This window comes from Mus musculus, chromosome 19 (assembly GCF_000001635.26).
Source record: "Mus musculus strain C57BL/6J chromosome 19, GRCm38.p6 C57BL/6J".
Lineage (NCBI taxonomy): Eukaryota > Metazoa > Chordata > Mammalia > Rodentia > Muridae > Mus > Mus musculus.
Genome location: NC_000085.6, coordinates 7,596,548 through 7,616,873, shown reverse-complemented (window position 1 = coordinate 7,616,873; position 20,326 = coordinate 7,596,548). Strand labels below are relative to the sequence as shown.

At 47.8% G+C, this 20,326-nt stretch overlaps 2 protein-coding genes across 6 annotated transcripts in view; one reads left to right on the top strand and one right to left on the bottom strand.

Moving 5' to 3' along the window:
• Nucleotides 1–4,337, bottom strand: part of Plaat5 (phospholipase A and acyltransferase 5) — a 28,504-nt gene extending 24,167 nt beyond the window's left edge. For both annotated transcript variants that reach the window (NM_001368696.1, NM_025731.3), the window contains exons 1-3: nt 4,044–4,337; nt 3,451–3,544; nt 2,231–2,339 (exon numbers count right to left, since the gene is read on the bottom strand). In NM_001368696.1, coding sequence (NP_001355625.1) covers nt 2,231–2,339; nt 3,451–3,544; nt 4,044–4,191 — 351 coding nt within the window. In that variant the 5' untranslated portion in view covers nt 4,192–4,337. The remainder of the gene's footprint in view (nt 1–2,230; nt 2,340–3,450; nt 3,545–4,043) is intronic.
• A 5,303-nt stretch (nt 4,338–9,640) lies between these two features.
• On the top strand, nt 9,641–20,218 carry Lgals12 (lectin, galactose binding, soluble 12). 4 transcript variants are annotated; one of them, XM_006527221.4, is made up of 10 exons: nt 9,641–9,747; nt 10,051–10,212; nt 12,482–12,570; nt 12,692–12,905; nt 13,746–13,865; nt 14,793–14,831; nt 15,602–15,628; nt 16,138–16,226; nt 17,964–18,114; nt 19,915–20,218. In XM_006527221.4, exons 2-10 carry the CDS (start codon nt 10,144–10,146, stop codon nt 19,921–19,923), a joined length of 807 nt encoding a protein of 268 aa, XP_006527284.1. In that variant the 5' UTR covers nt 9,641–9,747; nt 10,051–10,143; the 3' UTR covers nt 19,924–20,218. The 4 variants fall into 4 exon arrangements, with proteins under 4 accessions (XP_006527284.1, NP_001343503.1, NP_062389.1 ...); NM_001356574.2 differs by having other exon boundaries at nt 9,681–9,747; nt 18,703–20,218; NM_019516.5 differs by having other exon boundaries at nt 9,681–10,212; nt 18,703–20,218.
• Nucleotides 20,219–20,326: the final 108 nt, after the last annotated feature.

The window sequence follows — 20,326 nt, the reverse complement described above, 5'->3', positions numbered from 1 at the left end:
AAAATGCAAATTATCTTGGGATATGTTTAGTCCCTTTGGAAAGCCAGCCCTTGTCTGACCTAACATCATCCCTGTGGCTATCAGAACCATACAACGGACCCTTCAGAACTAGCTTTTACCCATCCAAGTGCTGAGGCTGTGGTCAGACAGCATCTGAAGCCTCTAACTGGAAGTCCCCGGCTTGGCTGGAACCACTTGCCCATCCACCCTACCACTGTATCTGGTAAGTTCATTCGTTTCTTTGTCCTGCAACTAACAAAGTGCCGTGTAAGCACTTCCACAGTACAGCACAGCATTCTTGGAGCTCATCATCCATAGCACAAGTCTTTGCGATTGTTTCAGAGGGATCTTAAGTGTTCAAAGCAATAGCTTCCCTGTAGCTCCAGAGGCAGCAGGGACTTTCTGCCCCATAATACTTACTGAAAAACAAATCTGACTTGGCAAGCACTCCACTGAGGATGTTTGAATTGTGCAATATGAAGGTCTTATGAATATTCATAACTATTGCCAACTAGTGCTGTTCTGTGTTTATATAAATTCTTCCTTGGAAGTATCATTTGAACAGACCCCCAACACTGACAGAAATGTTTGCAGTACCCTGTGGAAGAGCCTTTAAGGAAAGCCAGAAATTCTCTTTGGTTGTGGCATTAGAGACACAAGCATTGGTCCTGTAAAAATGTTAGGATGACTGACATCTCTATAACCCAAAATAATTGATATACAGACCAATCACACACTTTTCTGCTATGTAATAAGAAAGGAAAACGTGTGGCTATTAGGATTCTTCTGCTAAAGAGACCATTTAAATGAAAGGATCACAAGGTCATAGTAAACTAGCCAGTGGTAGCTTACAGCTGAGGTCTCCAGCAGACCCCGAACTCCTCACTAAAGCCAAGGCTTAGAGAACCAGAAAACATGGCTCAGCCGGTAAAAGACATTGCAGCCAAATCTTAATTTGATCCTGGAATCCGCATGGTAGGTAAGGATCAACTTCTTCAAGCTGTCCTCTGCCCCCACCCCACCCCATGTGCCATATCCCCATACACAATCAATCAATCAATCAATCAGTGCAAAAAAATGTCTTAAAACTAGATACATGCACCATCTCTACAAAATGCAAACTAATCTACAACTGCCAGAAAGCAGACTGATCGCTGCCTGGAGATAGAGGCATGGGGGCAACAGGGAAGAGACGACAAGCAGGCATGTTCAGTGGTGACACATGCCTTTAATCCAAGCACTTGGGAGGCAGAGGCAGGCAGATCTCTGAGCTCGAGGCCAGCCTGGTCTACAGAGTGAGTTCCAGGACAGCCAGGGCTATACAGAGAAACCCTGTCTCAAAAAATAACAAACAAACAAAAAAATTAAAATTAAAAAAAAACATGCTTATGGATGTGTATGATGGCAAAGGGTTTCACACTTGAATACGTGTATCTGTGAGACCACAGACCCTCTTGCTGGCTCATGCACGTTCATTCTCCTCCCCCTACTCAAAAACCAGGCCGTGTGCCCCTGCAGCTCCCTTGTCTGAGACAGAGAGGTGATAAGAAACAGGTTGCTCTATGGCCTTGAAGCCCTTCACCAACCCCATCCCCTGGAGCTACAGGACAAATTCACGGTCCTACCTTGTGCCTGCCACCATGCCCTTAGGTACAGTGACATGGCCAAGATAGATCATGTGATATGATGCCTCCCCCCTCCACCACCCCACCACACACACACACACACACACACACACACACACACACACACACACACACACTTCCAAACCCTGTAAGAGTTAGAAACGCCTTTGCTCTCAGGATATGAAGGGTCAGCACTCTCTTCCTCCAAGGCCTGTGGCTGCTAAGACACTCTCTTTCTCCAGCTCTCCAGCTCTCCCGCTCCAAGGCCTGATGCTGCCCCCCCCCCCACATTGTGAAGCTCTCTCTCCTCCTAATAAAGGTCTTCTGAGGGAGCAGGGTAATCTCATGTCAGCTCCTTCCCAGGAACCTGCCATTTTTCTCTTTTCAGCTCTAACATAACAATATCAGAATGTGTCTAATTGCATATTTTAAAAATCTAGAATTTAAATATGGGCTAAATGTGCCTCAGGAAATCTACTTTAAAAAACACATAACCAATCTCTCATGTCGGTGCAGATATTTATTAGACGCAGAGTAAAACACGATGCAGTGAGCAATGACCAAGAAACTAAAACACTCATCCTATGGATTCCTGGGATACGCACCTCAACTGCTTGGTTTTTTTGTGTGCTTTCGATCTCTGAATTTGATGTTGGAATCAGCTCTGTCCTCTTCTTGCTGGGTGTGAGCTCCAAACTAGTTTCCGGCTTCTCTCTAGAAAATGGTTTTGCAATCACATTGTAAACATCGTTCCACGGCTGTTGGAAAGTCTGTGTGACTGAACAGATCTGTGCTTTTAAGACACCTTTCAGTTTTGTCATCGAAAGAGACACACACACCTGCAAACTTGACTCTATGAAGACATTCATTCGCCTTCATACAGTTCAACAGCTTCGCCCTGGTTGTCTCCAATTGCTTAAAACTGAGTGTGTAGGTGAGAAGTGTCACATTCAAAATGGAGTCCCTGGTCTCAAATTCAGACAAAAATGCAGCCATAGGGAGTGCTGGCATGCACTGCTGGCAAGAGCTACTTTGAGGAATCCCACAAGCCATAACTTTGCACAAAGAGCACCACGTCCTGCCACAATGTTGCTTCTCAGGGGACACCCCTGCCCAGCAATCATTCATCTTGGATTGGCATACCCTGCTGGTCCCTAAACACCCCTGTTATAATTAAACCTGTGGCCAAAGATGATTTATTCACAGCAACTTTAATTCTCCTCGATTCAACTCTAAATGTGTCTTCCTCTTCTCTATTCCTTGGAATGGGCTGCTGGTTTCCACAAGGTGTGTGCATTTTGCACTGGACTATGAACTTATTCTCAAATAAATTCTATTATTCATTCTCCCTTCCCCCTCTGGTCAGAGCTTTCTGATTATTTTCTAATTTGCACATTATTCTTTTCAAATCTCTATCAGTGAGTGATACACACTGATCTTAAAAGGAGAGAAGACGGTACATAATAGAGTATAATAAAATGCAAAACGCCTCAAACCTCCTCTCCTTGCCCCAACCTAATGCCCAGGCACAAACCTCCTAAATTTTTCACTGGTTTGTACTCCTACAAACTCACTCAACTTTGATGAGTCTGGAGAGTGGTCTTGTGGGTAAAAACTTCCACAAGATACGCCAACAGTCATCAGGTCTGCAGCCTAGTTCAATCTTACCCAGCAGGCGCTACTCACTAGTTTGTCCTTGGCAGAAACCATCTGGAGGAGGCAGGTTAGGGGGTGGGTATGGTGTTCTGCAGAACTAGCATCTAAATAAGATCTTCAAAAATGCTTCTGGTACCCAAAGCCCCAGTCCTCATAGTAAGACTCTTACCCCTGCTGAAAGCTTCGGGCCTGTTCTAATCGGCGGTCTTGCTTGAGTTGCTTCGGCAAGAACTGGACCAACAGCGCTTGAGAACTCGCTGAGTCTAGTTCAGGAGGGAAGGGGTGTGATTTAATACACAGCTGCCTTCTATGGGGGAAGGAGGGAGCCCCATGAAAGACCAACTCGAGTCAAAAGTGGGCTGCATGTTCTGATTTAGAATGGTGTCTAAAGCCAGGTGTGGTGGTGAATGCCTCTAATCCCACCACTCTGAAGGCAGAGAGGCAGACGCATTTCTGTGAGTTCCAGGCCAACCTGATCTACATAGTAAGAGTTTGCGGCCAGCCAGGGCTACATAGCAAAACCCTGTCTCAAAAAAAAATTATATCTGTGTGTGTGTGTGTGTGTGTGTGTGTGTGTGTGTGTGTGTGTATAAAATAAGAATTAGAACTGTGTCGGTTCCTGCTTTGCCCTCCATAAAATTTGTATGGGGGCTGTCTAGACGCAAGCAACTGCCAAACCATTTCTGGCAGGGGCCAACCGCTGGGAATTACCCTCAAAGATCTCGAGGGAGAGACCCTACTCCTGGGACTCCTGGGGCAGACCTGAGTGGGGTACAGTTGACTGTCCAGTTGCAGATTGGGTGTCACTTGACTCTGTACTTGAGGTCTTCGAGATCTGCGTGGGGCGTGGCCATGGGACCCTGGAAAGGCGGATCCCGAACTCCCCGCTGGCTGCTGGGCTCAGGCCCATCCCGCTGGGGCCAGCAGGGACAACGCGCCTGCAGGGAGGTGCGGACCAGGGTCCGCCTAGCCCCGGGATCATGGGCACTGGGGCCAGCGGGGCTGGAACGGAGGTGAGAGAGGTGGGGCGTCGCCTCCAGGGAGCGCGTGTCAAACGGCGGCGAGAGCGCGTGGGGCGGGACGCGCGGAATGAGGGCGCGCGCGGGAGCGGGTGGGGTGTGGGCCGCTGCAACTGTGCAGTAAGCGTATGCGTAGACACTGGCGCGGAGGAAGGCGCCCCAGCAACTCAACGGAAAGGCAGGCGCTCCACGCAGGAGTTAGGTCATTCATGAGTCACGCAAAGACGCGGTCCCAAAGTCCCAGAGGCAGCACCTGAGGCCGCTGGAGAAGTCGAGAGTTACTGACTAACCAAACACACCGAGGGCTTTGAGACCGGATTATAAAGGCTGGGAATTTCAATTTCTCTACACAGTGACATCCAGGCAAGCCTCCGCTAGCATGAGACACAAAAGCGAAACACGGGAGCTGGAGTGATGGCTAGGGTTCAGAGCATCTGTTGCTCTTGCAGAGAACTCAGACTAGGCTTCCAGCGCTCACCTGGCGACTCACAAAGGTCTATAAACCCAGTTCCAGAGAATCTGACGCCCTCTTCTGGCCTCCACTAGCTCTAGGCGTGCACATGGTATACAGACATATGTGGACAACACATATGCACATTAAATAAATCTTTTTGAAATGAAAGCCAAATAAATATACAATGTTTACACAAAGATGGGAACACACCCAGTACACAAGCCCCACCTACGTCCCCTGCTTTCCATCCATCTTCTCCCTCCTCCCTGAGTCTAATGTGTCCTTTGTCTCCACAGTCTAATGTGTCCTTTGTCTTTTCCTTAGTTTTTTACTATGGGACCTCGCTCTGCTGGGCAGGCAGGCCTTGAACTCCTGAGCTCAAGGGATCCCCATTTTCAGTCTCAGGACTGCGTACATACAGTGACTCTATCCACGCAAACTTGCACTCTACAAAGTCATGTACTTTCCATTTATGTGTTTGATGTGCTTTGGTCAACTTCACTATTCAAGTCTCCTTCCCTCAAAATCATCTCACCTCAATTTCTCTCCACATCCTTCACAGCCCCCCTCAGACATTCCTGGCCTTACAATTATTATTCCCAAAGTCCACGCATGACAGCATGCATGCTACTTGTCTTTCTGAGTCTGGCATAGTTTGATAAACATGATCCCCCTTTCCTTCCATGTTCCTACAAACAATGAAAAGTCCTTCTTTGCGGTTGAATAAAATACTTTCTCTAGCCATTGATATCCTCTTACCTTTTAACTATTTTTCCAAACCCCCTTTTGCAAACCTAATACCTTGGGGTTTTTTCATGATTGAAGCTTCATTTTTTTTTTAAAGATTTATTTATTTATTATATGTAAGTGCACTGTAGCTGTCTTCAGACACTCCAGAAGAGGGAGTCAGATCTCTTTACGGGTGGTTTTGAGCCACCATGTGGTTGCTGGGATTTGAACTCAGGACCTTTGGAAGAGCAGTCAGTGTTCTTAACCGCTGAGCCATCTCACCAGCCCTGAAGCTTCATTTTTAAAATGATGGCTGGCTTGAATATCTGTGTCCTTTCAAAATTCAGAGTGAAATTCTAACCCTAAGTAGGTTAAGTAGGTGAAAGACTTTGAGAACTTAGACCCCAAGGGCAAACTCCTCATGAATGGGACCTGTATCTTTATTTTAAAAAAACAAAAAGACCCCTACTGAGCTGGAAGCCTCCTTCACCACGTAGGTTATCTAGGCATTGCCATCTATGACCCTGAACACAGCTCTCATCAGATGCTGAATCTACTGGCACTGGTCCTGAGCATCCTAGCCTGGAGAACTTTGAGGCATTTTTGTTATCTACACGAGTCTTTGTTATAGATGCTACAATGGCTTGAATGAATGCTCAATGGGCTCAGATATTTGAACACTTATCCCTGGTTCATGGTTCTGCTTGGGGAGTGTGATGGCTGATCTTGGTTGCCAACTTGACTGCATCTGAAATCAGCTAAAACCCAGGCAGCTGACTCACCTGTGAGGGATTTATTTTTATTTGAGGTTCCACCCTAACTCTGGAACGGACTTTCTGATAACACACACACACACACACACACACACACACACACACTACAAAACATAGAAGAAGGAAGCTTCTGCTTTTTGCCTACTTGTCCTTACTCTCAGTGGCAGCAAGTTCATCTATCCTGCTGCTGCAGCATTCCTTCGGTAGTATTAGAACCTGAGTCTTCAAGATTCCAACAGAGACTAAAGACCAGCAGCTCTTCCGGGCTCCTTCTAGACTCCAAGCACCAGATCAAGACTGCAAAAATATCTACTCTGGAGGATTAACTGACTACTGGAGTCTTGGTCTTTCCATCATGAGACAGCCATCATAGGACTACTCATGGTATTTATTCATTCATTCAATCAGTTCTGTTCCTTTAAAGAACCCTGACTAATATAGGGAGGCTTAGGGTGTGTGGCCTTGCTGATTGTGGTGGGCTTTGAGAGAGAAAAGCCTGTGCCACTTGCAGTGTGTGCTCTGCTTGGTGGGCATGGTTGGGTACAAGCACTCAGTTTCCAGCTCCTGCCTCCACGTTTGCTGCTTGCTTCTATGCTTTCCCAACATCATGCACTCTTGTCCCTCTAGAATGTAAGGCCAAATAAGACACAACTTCTATAAGTTGCTGTAGTATTGGGTTTTGTCATGGCAACAGAAAAAAAAGCAACTAATACACTTAGCAAATGCACTGAGACAAATGCCACTATCATTTCTTCCAGCATTTCCTATGACTCGATCATGTGTAGGAGACAAAGAGGTCCTTGTGCCCTCAGATAAATACTAGGGAACCTTTAATGTTAAACATTAAATGTTACACATAGGATTGTTCCTTCAAAGGAAGAGATTTATAACCTGCTACCCATATGGTTAATAGCCTGGCGACGTTTGCAATATGTGGCTGAGACCACATCAGATCCTCTCCCCAGACTCTTATCACATGAGCTTGTTTTACTCAATCAAGCTATAAAATGCATCAAGGTATCACATGTACCTTACAAAGACTTTCTTTTTTCCCTAAGATTTATTATTTATATATATACACACACATGCATACATACACTGTAGCTGTCTTCAGACACACCAGATGAGGGCATCGAATCCCATTACAGATGGTGTGAGTGACAATGTGGTTGCTGGGAGTTGAACTCAGAACCTCTGGAAGAGCAGTCAGTGCTCTTAACCACTGAGCCATCTCTCCAGCCCTTACAAAGACTTTCAATGTGGTCATAGCCAATCTTTGTTTAGCTTACTTTATATTTTATTGTGCATTTTTACCAAATAGTGCTGTGCTTAAATTTGCCTAAAATAAACTACTCAGAGTCAGACTTGCAAAGTTTGAACCAACACTAGCTACTTAGAAGTGTTGGACGGAATTACCTTCTTGCTTCCTAAGGGTCATTACTCTGCTGCCTGTGGTGGTTACAGAGACCTATACACACCCTAATATTACTGTAGAGATTGTAAACTGTGTGTTCATACCATGATTTATTTATTGATCCAATGATAAAGCTACTGGGGTGGATAGGTTTGATTGTCTGCTTTTCTTCCCTTGACTGAAACAGGCACTGAAAAGGAACTGAATTGTGTCTTGGTATGCTCACACATGAGAGTCCATAAGACTTAATACCCTAGGGTGCATATAATGTTCAGCATATAATGCTCTAATATAAAAAACCAGGACCTTTTCTAACTGACAGTATCAATTTCATTTCTACCAGCAGTATGTTAGAGATCTAATTTATCTAATAGATATCTAATTTATAGCACACACAGCATACACTACACATAAATAAAAGTAATAATGAATGGATACCACAAGAACCGTGGGGTGGAAGACCCATGGGGTGGAAGGTAGTTGGTAATATTCGTTCATGAAAACCTAACACAAGACATGGTGGACCTTGTTCGTCGCTGGAAAGGGAAAAAAAAGTTCTTATATGATGAGAGAAATTACTATTCATACTGAGAAAAATGAAACTGGACTACCTAATACCCACATACATAAAAATAATTCCAGCTAAGCTGAATGGTGGTGGGCCAGCTGCCAACTTTGTCCATTCGTCCTGACTAGTTTTTCTCCTAATGTTCACACCCTCTAATTATTCCATCAAGTGTCCAGATGTTGTCAACTGACTCCCAGGTGAAGAAGGTCCCTTTCTTGGTCTGCGGAATGGATTCTTAAGGTATTCTGCAATCGTCCAAGACCCTCCCAGCAGAGACAACTGTATGAGAACAAGGCTGGCTGCCAACCCACAACAGAGGTCCCAGACAACACTTTGATCTTGAACTTCTAGAACAGAGACAAAATAGAGTTCTGTTGTTTACACCCCACCCAATCTGTTGTATTTTGTTATGACAACCCAAGTAAATGAGTGCACCCTCCTCCCTCATTTCCCAGCAGGGCTGATGTGGGGTGGGGGAAGGGCACCACTAGCCTTGGGGACCCAGATCTGACTACAGTGCAGGGCACTATAGCCTGGCTCAACTGGTCTCTCCACCTGCCGTTTCTCCTCCCCACTGTGGCGAACATATCTCTTTCTGAACACACCCAGGATTGGATTTCCCACAGAAACACCTTCAGCTCTCCTGCCACACCTACCCAGCCACAGCTGAACAAACTCCTTGCTTGGCACCCAAAGTGCTTTCAGTTAGAACCCAAGTCAGGGTTTCTCATTAATGCTCAGTAGAATTGCCTGCAAGGCCATTTCCTGGACTTCACTCCCAAAGAGCTTTCTCCAGTAGGTCCCGGGGTGGAGACGCCACAGTTCACCTTTCTGGCAAACTTCTAGGTGGGGAGATCAGGTGAGGTAGACCTGCCCAATCCCTCCGCCAGGCCCCTCACATGGCGCTCTTATCCCTGGAACGACTGTACCAACACCCTGTGTAGCTGACATACCAGGAATTCCCTGCTGCCAAGTCTGACCCCATAGTTAGATCAGGAAACCTCCCAACGTAGGCTAAAGTTGAGGAGTTATGCTATTTTGAAAGAGGAACTTTAACTGGAATCTGAGCCAGGCCTAGAGGCCTCTCCTAAAACAGCAATATGGGTCCAGGCTCAAACACAAAGCCCAGCCATGGTCACCCTTGTGACACCGGGATGAACAAAGGGAGGCTCAAGGAGAAGTGACTTGTGGAAGGACACAGCATGTAAGAGCAGAGGCTGTGTTCCCTCTAGCCAGTGCTGCTTTGTCTGAGACCAAGGGAGCCCTCCTCTGCCTGGCCTTTGTCACTCCACTTTCTTGTGACCCTAGCTGGTCCCTGGCATTTGCAGCTAATGCTGAAATGGCCTCAAGGGACTGAACAACTTGGGGGAAAGGGGAAGAGAGGGGAAAGCAACCAGGGAATGAATGCGGGAGGAGCCAGGAACCTGGGGGCGGGGCCTCTTAAGGAACCTGCACACGTGTACCACCAGCAGCAGCAGCTTCCCTTCCTACTATCCGCTGAAGGCCCAGGTGAGCCCCAGGAAACAAAAGCCCTCGCTGAAATGAGCCGGCCCTAGGCTTCCCTTTGAAGTGGCCAAGTGCTTCAGACACAGACACAGATGGGCTAGTTAGCAAGTCCATGAGTGAGTGCCAGCTACCCGCCCCTGGACGCGCGGGAGTTTCTGCTAGCAGGTCCAGTCCAGCAAAGCTGCTGCTGTACCATCATAGCGGGGGTTGATGTGGTTCCTAGAGGTGGGCCAGTGCCCCTCCCAGGTCGGCTCCAAGAAGCATTAGAACTCCATAGCGAACAAGTAAGACTAACAGCTTGGATAGCTGTTGCAGAGGCTGGGAAAAGTGAGTCCATTCCGTGGGGAATCGCGTTGCTGGAATCAGGATCAGAGGCTGAGTTGAAGTTGCCCCTCCCCCATGTCAACTGACGAACACCTGGACCCGATTCCTGACAGCTTCATCCTGCAGCCGCCAGTCTTCCACCCGGTGAGTAAGCGTAATAAAACGACCAATCAGCTAAATTCCAGCCTGCAAGTGATTGGTCGGGCTTCCAGGATCCTTGCCTATTCAATACGCCTCTTCTGGGATAGATGGCTAGAAGAATGGAGGTGGATTGCTATGAGGGACACTAATGACTAAGGGCAGCCCCTTCTCCAAGCCTGAGGGAAACCCTCCTAGTCAGGGAGAATGTGGATTCCTCTCTCCCTCCCCCTGTTCAGTGCCCAGGAGACTTTCTGAAGCCCAGCCACGTTTTCAGAAGGCCAAACTCCCAGCAGGCACTACCACTAATGAGCACTAATTATTACTTTCCCCTGCTTGGTTCTCTCCTCCTTAGAGACCTCCATCAGAGCAGTTAATTAACACATTCTGCCAAGAGCCTGGGAACTGGAAGCCACTGGGCTGCCTGCCAAGCTGCCATGCCATGTAGAGATCCTGGCCTCTGGCTCCTCCCCCACCCCCACCCCCGCCCCCCAGGTGCCTGAGCAACAGGGCTGAAGCACCTGAAACCTCCTAGGTCCCCACAGCCTGTTGCTTCGCAAGCTAAGACCGCCACCTGGAGGGCTCCTCGGAGTGGTCTGGGCTCTCTGATTGCCACTGGGAGTTGACAAGCCACCTATAAGGGCTGACCCTGTGACACTGCCCCAGGTTCCCCTTCCAGCTTGTCTGCACACCCTCTGTGGAGCACCCACTGTGCTGAGCCTGCTGAAGAGAAAGACAGGGCTCCAATTATCTTATTCAGTGATCCTAATGGAAAAACAGCCAGCCAGCTCCTGTACATGAGGGACCAAGGGCCAAGCTAGCATTGTGAGTGAAGACTCTGAGAACTCAGAAGAGGGAAAGCAAAACGGTGTCAGGATGGAGGAACAGGAAAAAGTGGAAGGGAGCAGACCCAGCAAAAGTAGAGTAGAAAGTGTGTCCATACTTCAGGAAGGCCAGACAGCCTCTGTATGAGGAAAGATGGGCCCCAAGAGATGGGCCTGGTCCCTAGTCACCGTTAGGTATCTCCAAAGAGAGTCCACATCAGGGCCAACTTGCTCCCAACTTCTTCATTCTTTTTTCCTCTTAGCTCCTAAACTCTGGGCATTCACCAGCCCTCAGCAGCTTCCTTCCCAGATGGCACCCAGTGAAGTGACAAACCACAGTAGCACAGCAACCTGGTGTGCCTCAGCTGGGTGGTGCTCTGACAGGGCTGTGGAGCTGATTAGGGTTCCCTGTGTCATATAGCTTTGGCATGTCTGCCCAAGAAAGAAGAGCTTTGGAAAGAACTGGGCTGGGTCACTAGAGTAACAAATTGATGGGATGTAGGGTTGCCATGGAAACAAGTCTCTGGGCAAGTCTGTGAGGTATTATCTCAATCCCATTAATCAAGGTAATGAGAGTCACCCTAAGTGTAGGGTGGCACCACCCCATGAGCTGACCCCTGGTCTGAATAAAAGGCAGGCATGAGGCTAAGTAAGCAACAGCTGCCACTGCACCCTGCTTCCTGCCTGGATGTGATGTGACCAGCTGCCTCAAGCTCCTGCTGGCATGCCCTCCTGCCATGATGGACAGGACTCTTCCTTCCTTTCTTCAGTTGCTTTTGTGGAGTATCTTGTTACAGCAATAAGAAAAGTAACCCAGGAATATTGGAGAGAAAAATGCTCCTTCCCTACTAGGACATTTTCTCTTGAGGGTGAAAAAACTATTACTTTGCAAAAACAACTTATGGCAAGAAATATTTATTTTGGCTCACAACCATAGGAAATCCATCCACCGTGGCAGGGAAGATGGTAGGAGGTGACCACTCTCCCAACTCCACAGTCAAGAGTCAAAGGCCTGACAGGGGTGATGGCACATGCTTTTAATCGCAGCCCAGAAGCAGACAGAGACAGACAGAGGCAGGCAGGTCTCTGAGCTCGAGGCCAGCCTGGTCTACAGAGTGAGTTACAAGACAGCCTTGGCTACAAAGACACCCTGTCTCTTTGGTGGGGTGAGGAGGGGACACGAATGCTTGCACTTCGTCGTGTTGTTCGGTCTGTGATCCAGCCTTTAGAAAGGTACTGCCTGCCCACATTTAGGATGGGCATTCTGCTTCCCTCTAGAAATCCTTCACAGATGTACCCCAAAGTGTGTTCCCTCATCAATCTAACAGTCAAGATCAACTCATGGCGATGCTGTTTTCCTGGTCTTTCCTCTCTACCCACGTCCGCCCCTGTCCATAGACATCCCTGGCCCCACGTCCAGTTGGCATACCCGATCTCTCTTCCTTGTTCAGGTGATTCCTTATGGCACAACAATTTTTGGTGGCCTGTATGCAGGCAAGATGGTCACGCTGCAGGGTGTGGTCCCTCTGCATGCAAGGAGGTAAGGGGGACTGGCTAGGACGCTCGGTAGGGCCCAAATTTAGGGACATCAATCTGGAGTTCCTCTCTACCTTTAGGATTGATTTCTGTAGGCACTCAAAACCTCACAACTCCCCTACCAGGTTTCAGGTGGACTTCCAGTGTGGGTGCTGCCTGCATCCTCAGCCAGATGTTGCCTTCCGCTTCAGCCCTCGATTCTACACTGTCAAGCCCCATGTCATCTGCAACACCCACCAAGGTGGACTCTGGCAAAAAGAGATCCGGTGGCCAGGGGTCGCCCTGCAGAGAGGGGATAGCTTCCTCATTCTCTTTCTCTTTGAGAACGAAGAGGTGAAGGTGAGTGGGAGGTTGTGTGTGCATCAGGCAGTCTGGAGCTGGCACTTTACATGTCTCCTGCTCTTGTCCAGTTCTCCATGGCACTGTGAAAAATGGCCCCATGGAGACAGGATAAGACTGCTCTGGGCCTGTATAGCAATAGGAAACTGCAAAAGTCCCTGGATCTAGTAGGGAGAGGGATCCAGGGCGTGGTCAGAGCAAACACTCAGAAGACCCATGCTTGGTGGCAGGCAGTGTGCTAAGCCCTTTTTGTGAATGTACCCATTAAATCTTTCCCACAAGGTCTGAGGTGGAATCCACTGTCGTCACAATCACAATCTCCTTTCAGCCAGGGCAGCAGGAGACAGGCAGAGAGAACTTAATGTCCAGGCTTTGGCCTCCTATATGATCCTAACAGAAAGATAATGAGACCTTCAGATGGTTCCACAGGACAAGGAAGCCCTGATGGACGAAAATTATCCCCAACTTCCCTAGCCTTGGTTTCCTTGCTATAGATAGGAAAAGGATGATGGTGATGATGGTGGTGGTGATGCTGCTGCTGCTGGTGATGATGGTGTCAGTGGTAGTGGCAATGACAATGGCAACAACTCAGACTGGCTAGGAAGGAAAGAGCTTTGTCATAGGTAAAGTGGACATGGACAGTGCCCTGGTCCGAGGATCAGCTCTGCCCCCTATCAGCTCAACATTGGACAGATTAAGTTTATCTGTGCAATGCACCTGCCTTGCAATGTTTGGGAAAAAAGAAATGTAAGGTCTTGGAAGGCTTGCTTGTGGTGCCTAGGGTGGACTATGCACATAGTGTGCAGTGTGCTGCTCTTCCACTGTGGTTTGCTTCCCCAGGTGAGTGTAAATGGCCAGCACTTTCTTCACTACCGCTACCGGCTCCCACTGTCACGGGTAGATACCCTTGACATATCTGGTGACATCTTGGTAAAGGCTGTTGGATTCCTGAACATCAATGTAAGTTCCCTTGGAGCCAAGGCTGCGTCAGTAGTGGCCTCTGATGTCCCCTGATCCTGAACAGGTCTGGGGCTCACTCACTCACCCCAGATTGAGAAAGAGGGGAAGGTTCTATATGCCTGGGATAACCAAGAGAAAGAAGTGCAAAACTGTGTCAGAAGTGAGTGAGGTGAGGAAGAAGAGAAGGTGACCACAGGTGACCACAGTAAAGAAGCCCAGGAGCCATGGGCAGGAATCTTTCTGCTTGGCACTGAGGGGCAAGGGGCATGGCACATCAATGCCAATGCAAGCTGCAGTTTGATAGATGAATCGTATCTACCTAACTTATTCAGAATACAGCTAAATATGCAGCTCGGCGGTAGCGCACTGCCCTGGCAAACACAATTAGGTCAATCCCCAGTACTGCAAATACAGTCCTGGGTTGACTCAGTAAACCTGAGCTGGGCCAAGAGTAGGCATGTTTCACACACCAGCATTAAAAGGCTGTATGGGGAGCAGTCAGGGGCTTACAGCGGTTCCAAAGGCTGGCATCTCTTTGTTTGTTTGTTTGTTTGTTTGTTTGTTTGTTTGTTTTTCCCAGACAGGGTTTTTCTGTGTAGCCCTGGCTGTCCTGGGAACTCACTCTGTAGACCAGGCTGGCCCCGAAGTCAGAAATCCTCCTGCCTCTGCCTCCCAAGTGCTGGGATTAAAGGTGTGCACCACCAGTGCCTGGCTTTATTTTACTTTTTTATGTTATATGTATGAGTGGTTTTGCCTGCATGCATATATGTGTACCATGTACATGTCTGGTGCCCATGGAAGCCAGAAGAAAGCATCCAATTCACTGACACTGAGTGCTGAGAACCAAACCTGGGTCCTTTAGAGGAGCAGCCACTGAAACATCTCTCCAGCTCTTCCCCCACCTCCACCCCTTTTCTTTCTCAACAGCCATTTGTGGAGGGTAGCAGAGAGTATCCAGTTGGATATGTGAGTTTCTTTCATTGATTTTTTATTTTTTATTTATTTATTTATTTATTTATTTATTTATTGTGTGTAAATGATAATGTGTCTGTGCGTGCACAGTGGGGGAGCATGCATGTGTGGAGGTCAGAGGACAATCGGCAGGGGTTCCTTCCCACTGTGTGAGTCCAGGGAGGGAACTCAGTCATCAAGCTTGATGGCTCCTTAGCCCAAATATCTGAACCTCTTGGGGGAGCAAGGCTGGACAACCACACTTAGAAGCCAGCTGGCCCTCTCTCCTCCCCGCATATGATTGCACAAGGCTCAGCTGACCCCTTCCCTCACGGCTGCAGTTGCCAGGAATATGCTGTGGCTCCCTTAAGCCACATGGGGAGCCTGGTTTTGCCTTTCCCCTCCTATCTCCAAGGCATACTTGGGAAAATGGATGGAGGTAACTGACTCCCTGGAAGGGCCCATGATTCCCATCGGGAAATAATTTCTACTGAGTTTTAGGTCCTCAGATCAACCCTGCAGGATGGCTATGGTTGATGCCATAGGACAAAAAGGGAAGATGAGACCCACAACCTTGCTGAAGGAGTAGGAAGACAGCTCCTCCCCACTACTCAGAGACGGGGATATCTCAGGACTCAAAGGATCCCCCCCTGGGAACCCAATCACTCACCTACTGCTGGGAGAGGCACAAACTCCTTGTGTCCCCCAAATGCAGGCAAAGTAGGGAGACCTTCCCTTTGCCCAAGCAAATACTAACAGTGTCCCTGCCTCTTTCTCTCCTTCAGCCCTTCCTGCTGTATAGCCCCAGGCTGGTAAGTGACCCTCACTCCAGGCCTCTCCTGAAGGTGAAGGGAAATTCCATTTCCCTTCTTTGTGGAAAACTGCAGCAGTGGGAGGGCGAAACAGCTCCTGGCTGAACTCCAGTTTCATCTCACCCTCTTCATTTGCTCTGCAAATGGGCATTTAATACACTCCATGACTGGCCCAGTACCAGGCATCAGGCTAGGGAAACCATCCAGCCCCAGACCTCCAGTTGCTCACAGGTGCCAGAATGATAAACCACTATATACCTGCTACATACAATTCAGAGCACACTGACGGAACAAGGCCTAAGAGACTGTGCACAGCCTGGAGGGGCCTGAGGAAGTTCTCAGCAGGCCTACAGCGGGTGCTTAATACAGGGGCATGGCTGAGTCTCCAGCATGCAGCCTATAGAGACACTCACCTACCCTGGTGTTCCTGGGTCCCTGGGTGCATCCTGCTGGTGAGGGACCCTGACATCCCAGTGGTCACCATCTCAGTCCTCTTCCATTTCTGTCAGGAGGTGCCCTGCTCACGTGCTCTTCCTCGGGGTCTCTGGCCTGGGCAAGTCATTGTAGTTCGAGGACTGGTCTTGAAAGAGCCGAAAGAGTAAGTATTTAACTAGGAGAGAGAGAGAGAGAGAGGGGGGGGGGGGCCAACACCACCATTTACCTCCCTCTTGCAGCAGAGCAAAGGGAAGTAAGTTAGCCCAGGTTGCAGAGTTTATGAATAGGGTTGGGGTGAGGCACAGCAGCCCCTTTTGTGGGTGCTGCTTCCCTGTCAGTTAAACTAGCTTCCCATCACAAGTCCTAGAAAAGAGCCTTTGCAGCTGAGACCCAAAGAGGTGATCTGGCCTCCTCCTCTATCGCAATGCTACGTTCAGTAAACAGCCAAGCTGCCTAGAAAGGAAGTGCGTGGGCACCAGACTCTGGCTTCTCTCCGGTGGTCACTCAAGCCAAGACCTGCAGCTTAGATCTGTTTAGACGCTCCAGTGTTCCCTAATGTCACCCTGACCCTATCCAATAGAGCCCTACACTTGACGAGGAGTTCTCTCTAAATGCCCATCAAAACTCTGGGGCTGAAGAGGTGGTCCAGCATTTAAAATCACTCCTAATACAAATATGAAGGCTGGAGTTGAGCTCCCAGCACCCATGTAACAAGCCAGGTATTCAGGTACACTCAAGCCCCAGCACCCCTGGAGACAAAGATGGGAGGAGCTGGGGCTTGGTGGCCTCTGGCCTCACTCACTGAGGAGCTCAAGCTCCAAGCTCAGTGAATTTCAGAATAATAGCAGAAAGAAATAGTAGAGGACATCAGACACTCTTCTCTAGTTTCTGATACACACACACACTCTCTCACACTCACAAATGCACACACACACATACACTCACACACACACTCATGCACACTCACATTCACATACACACACAAACACACTCATACTCACACATTCACACACAAGCACACTGGCACACACATGCTCACACTCTCACACACTCATGCACACACACATTCACATACATACACACCAACATAACTCATACTCACACACCCATACGTTCACATACACTCACACAAACACAAATACACACACACACACATGCTCACACTCTCACAAACGCACACTCACACACACTTGCACTGACACATGCACACTCGTGCACATACATTCATATACACACTCATACAACTACACACTCGCACACACATACACACACTCAGACAGGTAATTAAAAAGACATAGATGTTGTGTTCTGTAATAGTACTGTCTAAGCAGAGTATCCCTTTCATACCCATTCGCGGTTTCACACGCACACTTGACCTGTTCTTTCATTTCATTCTAGCAGCCCATGAGATGAGAACAGCACTCATCCTCCCTAAGTTACAGTTGAGGAAGCACACAGAGATTCAGTGACTTGCCCAAGGCCACGGGACTAGAAAGCAACAGAGCATAAGCCCCTGCAGCCTGACCCTTACCACTGGCTCTTTGCAAAAGCCACAATCTGATACATAACAATAAATGTTAACTGAGGCTATGGTCACAGCCATACCCACTTTCAGGGGAATAAACTGAGGCTTGGGGTAGGAAATTATTCTACCTGCATAGTCTTCCAGTTAGGGACTCAAGTATGATATTCACGTGCTGTCTATATACTGTCTATATACTATCTATATACTCTATACTGTTCTATGTCCAAGTGTTCTGCTCAGAGCCTGCCAAACAAACTTAACTCTTAGAAGTTATTCAGTCTTCAGTGGCTCTCCTGCCTCAACCCTTCCCCTTCAGAGATACAATGGCCTGAAGGTGACAGGGGATTGATCCACCTCTCTGCCTGTTTCTTGTAGTTTTACCCTGAGCCTGAAGGATGGGACCACCCATGTTCCTGTGACACTCAGGGCTTCCTTCACAGACAGAACACTGGCCTGGGTCTCCTCCTGGGGACGAAAGAAGCTGATCTCCGCCCCCTTCCTCTTTCACCCCCAGCGATTCTTCGAGGTAGGTCTGAGCCAAGAAGTCACAGCTCTCCTTGAGCCCATTTCCTTAATGATCTGGGAGAACTATGGGCTGGATTCTGGGAAGAGTGAGCAGGCCAATACCCTGGGGCCAGGAAGCCAGAGCCAGCTCTGTAGAAAGAATGTTCAGTCCTTCAGTCCTTATGCTAATGCCAGAGAGCCTGTGCCCAGAAACACAGGCATAATGAGTTCAGGTGAGGCATTGTCACTAAATGCTCCCCTAAGCTTCCAAAGGCCAAGAGTGATATACACCACTCCTATGTACACCTATAATCTGGCCCTTGGAAAGTAGAGGCAGAAGGATCAGGAGTTGTTCAAGCCCAGTCTCAGCTATATAGGAAGCTTGAGGCCATCCTGAGCTACATGAGACCCAGTCTCAAGCTCTCTTTATGACTCCAGTATGGTTGAGAACATTTCCCAGTGGAAAACATCGTTGCAGATGGTGAGCTTTAACTCCTAGACCCGCCTGTTTCTGATAGTTGTGTCCCCTCAGTGAAGCAAGAACCCTGTGGTAGTGCACCAGGAAAGGTCTGTCTGGAAGCCCACCACCCATTCAAGCTATTCTTACCAGGTACTGCTTCTGTGCCAAGAGGGAGGGCTGAAGTTGGCACTCAATGGGCAGGGGCTGGGGGCCACCAGCCTGGACCAGAAAGCCCTGGAGCAGCTGCGGGAGCTCAGGATCAGTGGAAATGTCCACCTCTACTGTGTCCACTGCTAAGAAGGGCTCCAAGGGCACCCCCGCCAGAGAAGAGGAGGGGCGGCTGCAACCAGGGCTCCACAGTTACAGCCCATTCTCCTATTCTCAAGGGAGAAACTGACCTGGCATCACTTTGTCAGGCCGAGCTCACATCTCAAAGGGCGCGCGCACACACACACACACACACACACACACACACACACACACACACACACACATTGCATTTTAATCTATCAATTCTGAAAATAAGGGCCCAGGTCAATGTGTCTCTGCATCTATCTTCCACATTCAAATTCTGTCTTGGTCTTCATTCCAATCCAGGCCCAGCCACTGAGAAGGCAAATAGAGTGTGAACAAGATGAGCCCCAAATCTGTGATCAACACACACCATCTACACTCACCTTTTCATCTACACTTGTTTTATCTACAGTCACTCACTAGTTTGTGAAGCCTTTGCCCAAAGTGAACAAAATATCACAGCTGCTTTCATGGTTTTGGCCAAAGGGAACCAGCCACATCCTAGGAAAACACACTGATTATGGGACCTTTTGGTCACCCAACCATGTAAACAACAATAATCTCTCATAAAATTAATCTATAATATAGTCTGGGTGGGCCAGGGATTATTCAGTCTATGTTTCTACAGCATACCCTGCAATATCTATACAATGGCCAAATGGTCAAACAATGCATTTCCCAGAATTTGTCCTTGTCATGAAATGATACATGACTGTATCTAGCAGAGCAGGTAGACCAGGAAAAAGGAAGCTGTAGAGTGTTTGATTTGAACTATTCCTGGAAATGAAGTCTGGGCTCACTTTAAATCTAAAGTGACTTAAGACTCTGTCTCCTGGGAATGTTTCTGTAATCCCATCTACCTGCCCAGAGCTGTGCCCGGGTACACACTGTAGAAGATACTGATGAAGGATTTGCTGTGTTCTAACATTATACTCTAAGCAAAGAGCCGTTTTCTTCCCTTGTCCATTTACCAAGATTGATCATGTACCTTTCATAAAGGAAAAAAAAACCCTCAAATTTCCAAGGGGAAAGTTTTTACTGCAAATATATGTCTTTATTGTAATCCAGGGAAACTAGAGGTCAGAAAAAGAGGTGGCTGAGAGGCATCCCCTAGACACCAAAGCCCGGAACTCTAGGAAGAATCTATGTCAAAGAAGAGATGGCAGGTTGGTGGTTGAGGTTACTTAGTTAACCTTCTAATGAAATAAACTATATTGAGAATCTCTAATATATATCTTAGTATACTATACTAAATTTAGGGAATAAAATTTATTTGGTGTTGATTAATCTTAATAAAAATACAGTGTACATTTTATCCACTGATATTATGTATCTTATGTTCATAAATTAAATTGGCTTGTCATTCTACTTACTCATATGTTAGTGGTTTTTCCATTATTGTGATAAATACTGTGACCAAGGCAGCTTAGACAAGGCAAGGTTTATCTAGGTTTATAGTTCCAGAGGTGAGTCTCACAGC